At 39.2% G+C, this 9,959-nt stretch overlaps 1 protein-coding gene across 1 annotated transcript; it reads left to right on the top strand.

The window, feature by feature from the left end:
- Positions 1-964: 964 nt before the first annotated feature.
- On the top strand, positions 965-9,519 carry rtn2b (reticulon 2b). The gene is made up of 7 exons (XM_083927152.1): positions 965-1,053; positions 3,353-3,560; positions 4,011-4,149; positions 4,443-4,512; positions 5,770-5,816; positions 5,968-6,026; positions 6,121-9,519. The coding sequence occupies exons 1-7, from the start codon at positions 1,041-1,043 to the stop codon at positions 6,212-6,214; spliced, it is 630 nt and encodes a 209-aa protein (XP_083783278.1). The 5' UTR covers positions 965-1,040; the 3' UTR covers positions 6,215-9,519.
- The last annotated feature ends 440 nt before the right edge of the window (positions 9,520-9,959 follow it).

Here is a 9,959-nt window from a genome sequence, read left to right as displayed (position 1 = left end):
TCTGCAATGTTATCTTCATGGATTATTTGTGCAAACTGCTGACCAAAAAGTTATTTTAATGTAATTAAATGTCTTTGTTGTACTTGTATATATAGATGCCTGGTAGCATGTTAAAACTTATCTTTTGTCTTTCTGGATTATAGTAGACCTATTCACTACACCCTCTGAGCGTTTTTTTGCACTTCATATCATATTTATGTTGTTTATGTATATATGAATTAGCACATGTGTAGCCCAATAAAATGAAATGAATAAAAATACATCTTTTATACTGTAATAATAATAAGAATCTGGATATTACTGTAGGGTACAGTACACACAGTTATCTGCCTGCAACATGGTAATGCCTCTAAGCTAATTGCTAAAAGAGTATGAATCAATATGTCCCAGTAATCACTAAATGTGAGTTATAGTGCTGCATTGCAGAAGCTGAAATGAAGGCTATATAATTCTCACATAATGAACCCTGCGTATGTTTCTGTCATGCATTTTAAATGTGATAAGTGAAGCCTCTAAAATCATTTTTCTATTAGAGTATGCTATGTTTCTGATTCAAGCTCTGAAGTCATTAGGGTGTCATGCATGAAGGAGGAAGATGGCAGCCTACTGACATTGGTTATGTCCTCATGAATCCGTGATGAATTTTACCCTAAAAGCTGTTTCTCACTAACAAGGTTGCATTTGAAGGCCTCTGGGTGCAGGTCGGCCAACGACAGGCTGAGGAACCATGACAGTCTGAGGCTAAGGGACATGTACATGCTGATGTCTCAGGTTCCATATTTGAGTGTGAGTGTATGTGTGTGTGTGTGTGTGTGTGTGTGTGTGTGTGTGTGTGTGTGTGTGTGTGTGTGTGTGTGTGTGTGTGTGTGTGTGTGTGTGTGTGTGTGTGAATCCAAACAGGGGGTATCCAATACAGGATAAAATTAGGCCAGCCAGGCCTTATACTGCTGACGGAGCTGGGGTGGCCAAAAAAAGCCTGGAGTGTGAGCCAACAGTGGAAGCACAAGGAAGAGAGGAAAGCAAGCGGGATCATCGCTGAAATGGCCACCAAACGTAAGGAAATAAACGCGTACAGCTTTAGGTAATGTGAATCAGAGCAGACAGGGCGCTGATCAGGGCCCAGCTGTCAGGCGGAAGAGGAACACAGGGTTTATTTTTTCCCCTCTGCTGGGCAGGTGTCAGTCAGATTCTGAGTCCTGCGTGTCTCTCATTTGGTTGACAGATGGGTCTAACCTAAATGAGACCCTGTCACTGACTGAATGCTGTTTGGTTCATTCATAAAGGTCCAAATTGTCCCATAAGAATAGAAGATTGTTAAGGGTTTTTTTAGTAGTACTTTGTATTATTTATTTTTGTTATCAGGACTAGAATTAGAGTGAGATAAGCCATGCTTAGAAAATGACTACATAGGTGTAACAGCATAAGTACGAGTGTCTCTCTCAGCTTCTGTCTCTCTCAGCTTATGTCCAAATTTACCATTAAATAAAAGAAAATCTGAAATATATATTTCTCGGAAAACTTGACTATGAAAATGGGTTGCTGGTTTCTGTGTATGCGTGTGTATGTGTGTGTGCATGTGTGTATGTGTGTGTGTGCATGAATCAGTTGCTTGTAAATTGTATTTTGTTAGACAAGTTGATGCTGTGCGTACATGTTTAGCATTAAGATTCCCGAGTGTTTGTTTTAATCAGAAAATTACCTTGAGATTAACGCTGGAGTTAGGAGGCTCAATGAGCGTTGTAATGTTTGAAGATCTAATGTTGAACTGTGACTCATAGTATGATTGTTCCTTTATTTATTATTAATTCAGAAAAGTGCTTATTAAAAGAGACACATCTATGAAGATGCATCTTTTTTCCCTGATATATCTTCTTCTTTTGAAAAGGAAAAAAGATGAACAAAAAGATGCTACACCGTGCTATGAGGCAAAATGTTCTCACAAAATAGTCCCATGAGCTGTACGCTAACACTGTCAAGAATAAGGCAAGGCAAGGCAAGGCAGCTTTATTTGTATAGCACTTTTCATACACAAGGCAGACTCAAAGTGCTTCACAGCACAACATGTCATGAATTCAAATGCATTACAGAAAGACAAAGAGAATAAAAACATAGACAATAATCAAAACAGTGCGGACGTTAAAAGTGCGAAGATTTAGCAGAAAGCTAAGGTGAACATAAAAGTTTTCAGTCTAGTTTTAAAAGTGGTCAGAGTGGGTGAAAGTCTTAAGTCAAATTAAAAAGAACTAGATACTACTGCATTGAAAATAATACTGCAATATACAACCAAATAGACAACATGTGTTTTATCCATATATATGTATGCTGGCATTTGTAGTTGCTGTTTAAAAATCGAAAACTTTATATTTTATAACTTATCTGCCACAGAGGGGGAGAAGTGTCACATTTCTGTCAACAGCAGCAGGTTTGTTTGTGATAAACAGAGGGAGATAGAAGATGATCTGGGCTGTATGAATGAAAATCACAACACTCGCTGCCTTTTCAAGTGGTGTCCTTTTCACATCACTTTGGAAAACTGATACGAAACTATGTAAAACAAAGTCTGAGCCTCTTTAAAACCCACAGCGACAGAAATGACAGTGACAGTGCGTCTCCAGTGCCTGGAGGTGCTTTTCTTACTATCAGAAAAGCACTTTTTCCTCTTTACTGCAATTTAGTTCTGTCATCTGTCTGCAGTGAGTGCTACCGCAAGGAGTTATCAAGTGGTTATTGTGGCTTAATAGTCAAAAGAAAAGACGGCTTCACTGGCAGGTGATACAGCATAAATCCTTGCGATGATGAAGTAATAAAAAAAAAGGAAGCATCTGATGGATATCTGTATTTATAAAATAATGAAGTGGCTAATCTAACTGATCAGGGCTTAACTGAGTGTGGAGAAAATGACCTACAAACTCCATATTTCTGCAGATTTTCCCTCCCTGTCAATCATACATCACTGGGTGCCCATACCCTCTTTAATATCAAATTCAAGGACTTTTCAGGCGCAATTTCCTAAAATTCAAGGACCAACAAAGCATAGTTTGAGACACCAATCATGTTTAATTAACGTTACAACACAAACTTTCAATAATGAGAACTGTCAGGCTGACACATGAAACAATGGCAGAAGTAAAGTTAAAAATGTTTTATTTCTATTCTTGCACAAAACATATATAATTCTAGCACTTTCAATGACCCAGGGATATGTCTATTTAAAAAAAAAAAAAAATCTCAATCATCATCACAATTGATTTATTTTCATCAAATTTAAAAACTTCCAAGGATTCCAAGGTCGTGTGGGAAACGTGTTATTCACCTAATTGTCTGTTTCTAACGTGTGCCTCTCCTTGTGCAGTTGTGGATCTGGTGTATTGGCGGAAAATGAGGAGGACCGGCGTAGTGTTCACAGGGCTGGTGATCAGTCTGGCCAGCCTGTTCCAACTCAGTGCCATCACCATGCTCTCCCACATCTGTCTGGGTGTCATGTGTGTCACCTTCACCCTCCGTCTTTACTATAAACTGCTGGAGCTGCTGCGCTGGAACCCCGGGGTCCACCCCTTCCAGTGAGTATGTCAACGTTGCTGTTGCTGCTGTGCTGCTGTGCTGCTCTCTGTGGGTCATTGATTTCCATCATGTTGCGCTTGTGGCTAAAAGTAGGGCCTTCATTGATTATCACCTCAGCATGGTGAGATTTACAGGTCTTTTTTTTTCATTAAAAAGCAGGTAGAGGTGCTATATAAATACTGTGAAAGTATCAAAACGCACACAGCCCGTATTCAGAATCTGTGCCTTCAAACAAGCCTTCAGGACTTCTGTACAGTTGTGAGGTCACAACTTTACTATATATCTAGAAAGTGCTGCTACAGTGGCTTGACACCTATTGTTATATTTAGACAATATGAGAAAAGTAATGTGTTTTTCATACAATAAAGCATATAATCATGTTCTAAGCCAAACCAGAAAATGAGCATAATATGGGACCTTTAAGTATTTTAGCGTGTCTCTGTCTTCAGGTCGTATCTGGATCACGACAGCTCTCTGACAGATAAGGAGACAGTGATGCTGGTGGAAGAGACGGTGCTGCTGATCGCATTTGCATTTACAGAGATCAAACGGCTGATTTTCATCGAAAGCATCATGGACTCTATTAAGGTCTGAGTGTGATGATAAAATAATGACGGATACATTAATATATTATATATATATTATATTATATATAACACCCACTGATTCCTCAAAGTTAAATGATGAAAGGTCGCAGGTTTTGTCACTTTGTATGGGCACAGTTTTAAATCAACTACGAGTTTCACAGCAGCTGAATGGTGGGGGTGTTTATTCTCAGTGGGATGAGCAGTACAGTACAATCAACCCTTTCACACGACAGGGACTCTCAGTGTTATTGCATCAACTTAACAATCCAATCGTTTTCTTCTTCGCTCTCTCAGTTCGTTGTACTCCTGTATCTGATGACCTATGTCGGTGTCCTAACCAGCGGACTGACTCTGGTGATAACCGGTGAGTTGTTCATTCAGCTGTAACTCATGAGTAATTTCTGATCTGGAGATTTCCACCGCTGAGACAGGCCAAACATCGTTCGTCTGAACAAAATGCAATCATTGACATGACACAGACCTGAATTGAAATGGGACTAGAATCCCTTTAAAGTTATACGTCCGTAAGATTTCCATCTATTTAATTGCCTTTTACATGAATATCTATCAAAGAGTGAGTTAAAACAATGGTGACGGATCATATGACCAACTAATGAAAGCACTTCTACTTGCCTTTTTGCAGAGTATTCCAATATCTGTGTCTGTGGCGACATTCCTGGGCTAGATGTAAATAAGCCGCCATGTTAGTGACGGCTGGTCTGTCTGCCCAGGTCGTCACCAACGGTTATGCTGCGTTCACCTGTAATAGGGAATCAGAAATTCAAACTTCTGATTCAGGCTTGTAGTAAGGGCAGCAGTATAATAGGAACGTGTCTGTGTGTATGGATTTAAGAGGTTAACATATAGGGGATGGACTGGAAGTAGAGAGGTGAATGTGTTTCAAAAGTTTACAAATTTTTTTTATCAACACACATAGTGACCGTAAACGTGAGGACAAACAAACACAGACGGTTTATTACCCATTGGTGTCCTGTGCATCCTGTGCTTTGGTTTGCGATACTTTAACCCCACCCACAATCTTTTCCTAACCCTAACCATGGAGTTTGGTTTGATTCTTTAACATTAACCGCGTCACAACAGGGCAACCCAGTGTAGTGACAAGTAGGCCTAACGCCAAGGGATCCTGACAAAGCCTCTGTATGTGACCAACTGAGATAAGAGTGGATTTTAAAGACACTGAGAAGCGTCCATACACAAAGAATGAGAGTAGAACGGACATTGAACTGTTCGGCGAGGTTATTTGCCTATGTACAAAAGAAAATGGTGCTCAGCACGATGCGTTGTCAATAGAAATAGACTGAGTTAGCCTGCCTCAACAGTCACAGTTCTTTGCAGCAGCAACAGTACACATAAAAATGGCTGCCTCTCTGACCATCCTGCTGCGTTGATTTGAATGGGAATGTCCGTTCTACTCTCGCTCTATTTCTATGGTGCAGCCAGCGACCCTGACCTCGGCCCTAACGACCGGGTCGACACAGAGAGCTGCTGAGGGGAACCGTTTTGTACCCCATGTGTTTCAATGGAGGAATGTAATTCACAAATTAAAATCAACCCGTACAGTACCACTGAAATCATTTCTCCTTTTGTCTTTGTTTAACAGCTGTGATCGTTGTCTTCTCCCTTCCTCTGTTGTACAAAAAGCAGCAGGTGAGTTTTCTTTCTTCAAAATCCGTCACTGAACTGCATCACATTTTAGAAGTTATGCAATACATACACATAATTACTACGAAAATGAAGAGAAAATGGAAGTCGGATAGAAAAATGCTGTGAGCTGACTTGTGTGTCCTGGTGGTGCCAGATGCGGATAAGGAGGATTGTCAGAGCGATCAAAGCTTTTGTGAAGAGAATCAAAAACATGTAAGTAACCTTCTCTCTGTGTGATGTTCTTTTATGTGTTCATGCTAACAAAATATGACTTTTTTTTTGTTGTGATGCCCCTGTTTTGCTGCAGGTGCCTCAGTCTGTACGCTTCAGTGAGACCTTCCCGTGCACCCGCACCTGCACCCGCACCCGCTGCCCCCAAACAGAAAGCCAAGTCAAAGTAACTTGTTGGCTGCGTGTTGAAAGCACCCGGGATTTGGGATTTGGAAAATGTTGGAATGGTACATCCTCTGTGGGGCTGCTTTGAAGGGCGGCTCATTTCCATTTCTCCACCATGATGTTTGTGTATGGGAGCAAGATTTAATTGATCCCGACAGCTGAAACAAAGCTGCCATTCACTCACGGAGAAGGAGTGGAAGTGGAATTTTATTTACTGAGATGCTTTCTGTGGGCAGCGTTCAATATAACCAGTTCACACAGCCATCTACTCCAAGCAGGGACAGAATTTCACTGTTTTTTTCCTTGATAACAGGTCTATTTTTACATACACAGTGAGCTCTGTGTTCCTGTTGAGCAGCAGAATTATTCATAACGAAGCAGTGAAGCATTATTGGTGCATGCTCTCATTAAATTGTTAGCTGGGTAGAACAATTCTGACATGAACATCACCTGCAATTAATTAACATTAGTGCTTTTACACTTGCTACGTTGAAGTATTAGCAAAAGCTTTTTAAGCAGCAACACCTTAAAACTTATATGAGACTTATATGAGAAATAGAAAGAGCCTTGTCCTCTGCTGTTCATGCTAATTAAATTGAATCAGGAACAAACATTGACTTCCTGCTGCTCTGGGGACAGTTTAATAGATTAAAGGTACAAAGTGCTTAACAGCAAACAACTTAAAAAGTGAGAACAACTTCAACTGTCCTGCAGTAACTCCCGCAATAAACTAAAATTGGACTGACTAATGGAACAAAACAGCAGCATGTTTTACTTTCGCAGATGACACAACTTTATTTCTGCTCGCATGTTTTATCTGCTGGTTAAAACATGCAATGACTGAGGGTTTTTTTTGGCCGATCGTACGACAGAAACAAGCTGTGAACTCAACATTTAACTATATCAGTGTTTGTGTTCGCCATATAAGTCCAATATTCACTCCTGCTTTGCCTACAACTGACGTCTTAACAGAGAATTAAAAGCTATTAACATCACATTATTATCCCTTTGAAAGAAACAGAACAATGTAAACATTCATTTGTACTCCTGTTTCTGGACAACTGATGATTGTTAGTAAAAAATTCACTCTCCTTTTAGCTATTTGTTGTTCTCCACCAACACCTGAGGGCAACCTGAGAGCTGCTCCATCATGTTCACCCACTCGTCGCTAATTTTGTCTGACGCTTGGTGCTGAGCAGGTGGGTTTTTTTAAAACCGCAAACAGATGCATGCAGCGGCTGAAAATAGTGAACCAAAACAGTCAAGTTGTGAACAGGAAGCTGACAGACGCTAAAATGCTCTGCAGAGCTGAAGTGAAGCAATGAGTCAGGTGATAATTCTCTATGGCTTTATCACTATGAGCGACCCTTTTCATATTGTTGATGTACAAATATTGATTATAGCCGCTTTAAGCTTGCAAGAATGTTTTTGTCTTCGTTTTCTCAAGTTTGAAGACTCTTGGAGCAATGGAACAAGAAATGCTGCTTGGTTATACTTTTTATAGTTATGTTTGCCTCCGTTTGCTCACACCTTTCACCTTGGTTTGAGTCTATATAACTATAACTATAATAAGGACGCACCAGCTGCATAGTTGTGTGAACCCATTGCCCCATATAACCTGCCTTGAAAGGACATTTCAGTAGATAAAATTACAATCTACAGATTTAATATCGTTTGTCAAATATTTATCATTCATCATCAGATGTTAGACAAAAAAAAAAAATTCACTTAAATAAAGTATTGAGAGACAAAAATGGGTCCATGGACTCATCTGGTCTCACTTCCAAAAAATTAATCAACAATTGAAGCCTGAGAGCAGAGCCAAGAGGAGGAACAGGGTCTAGTTTTTCTCTCAGACCACTTGAATTACAATATACTGAATTATGTTATTCTTGCCCAGTTAATTGGACACAGCTGATGATAAATCTTTGGCCCAGAACCATTTCAGACAGTTCAGTCGTGCCCTGACATGGAGAGTTGCACTTGTTGACTCACTGTGTGTTATGTGGACAATGAAACTTTGCCTGATTTTTTCCCCTCCACATTTTAATTGATAAATTGGGACTCATTATAACACTGTCATTAAAACGTTTCCACAGCTTTGGAATTGCAGTGCAGAGTGTATAATGACACATATTTTAATTCTGGGTGCTGTTCAACCTGAGCCAGTAAACTCTGTGCAGTTATTTTAATGCAACTGTTTAGCAGGCGAGCTACTATCCTGTTAGCGTGTCAGATTAATGCCAGTGACCATGTGGTGCTCTCTAGTGGTCGGTGGTTCAGACTGTGAAGCGCAGCTGCACTCATACTAACATGTCTTAATGAACTTAAGTTATTTACTGTCATTTCACAGAATGATGATGTAGAAGCAGCTATCAATGAGGGCTTTGGTAGTTTCAGTATTGACGTAAAAATAAACGTTTTTTTTTTAGTTATTTACCCAGAACACTTTAACTGTTTTTAAAGGATTTATTTAGTAAAAAGTAATCCCCATGAAAAGATCAGTGTCTATATATAATCCAGTTTCTGTAAACTGAGGTTCCTGTTGAATTTTTAAAAAAATGTGATTTTTCAAAGCTGTGAGCAACACAATCTTTTTGTAATTTGGGTGAACTGACCCTTCAAAGATGCACCCAATCAACGGTTTGCATGGAAACAGCTGATATCATGACCTCTTTTTCTCCATGCATGTCACTTAATACAAATTTAAAATGTGGTGTAATCATAACATGACAGGGCTTAACCTAAATGGTGCTTTATTTGTTTTTCTGTTATGGTAGCCACTTTTATCTTTTGTTTTAGATTGACTCATTTCTATAGGTATTTATTATTTTTTATTGTTTTTTCCTATTATTATGTTGCTCCCCAATAAAAGGTTATTTACTAAAAATGCTTGGTAAGTGTTAACTTTATGTCACAGCGGACATTTTGACTTTGCATAGTGGGAAATGTAGGTGTCACTGACATTATAGTCTGGCTCAGAGTAAAGAGTTAAATATGATAACGTCAGTATAACATGGACAGTCGGTATATTTATGCTTATTCTATGGCTGAACAATACTTGTCGTCTTAATCATATATTGTTTTTATCTTCCATTACGATTTACAACTGTGTCCCTTTCATGTGAAGGATCCAACTGTGACTTAATATTTTCTTCACCTTAAAATTTTGACACACTTCATGACAGTTTCAATCAAATACAATGAAGTTCTCATGGACAGAGAGCAGCCAGGGGTCGTACTGGCTTTATACATCACCAACACTTATATCGCTATAACATTTTTATTTTTATTTCCTATTATTATGTTGCTCCCCAATAAAATGTTATTTACTAAAAATGCTTGGTAAATCATTATACATCATTTACAGGTATATACACTCACCACCAGGGGCTGCACTGACATGTTTGACCACTAGGTGCTGCTCTTGGAAAGTTTCAGCCACGTCCTTTCACTGGAGGATGGATAAACCCACTGATCACTAAAGAAATAAATGAATCCTGACAAACGATTTAACCGTCAGGACACCTTGCGCTCCAACTCCTCAAATATACAAGCACTGCATGATCTCCACAAAATGTTTCCTGGTTATAAAAAGTGATTTTCTCTCTGTTGTGAGACTCACAGTGAATGCAATGTGACTGTGACCTTGAGATGAATTCGCCTCAGAAACCTTCACACTTCAATTCAAACTCTCTCTTAAATCTTCAAGGACTTCTCCTCTTGTTTCTACACGTGGTGAATCAGAGT

This window comes from Echiichthys vipera (assembly GCF_963691815.1).
Source record: "Echiichthys vipera genome assembly, chromosome: 14".
NCBI lineage: Eukaryota > Metazoa > Chordata > Actinopteri > Perciformes > Trachinidae > Echiichthys > Echiichthys vipera.
The sequence above is the reverse complement of the archived record's forward strand: the minus strand, read 5'-3'. Positions and strand labels throughout refer to the sequence as shown.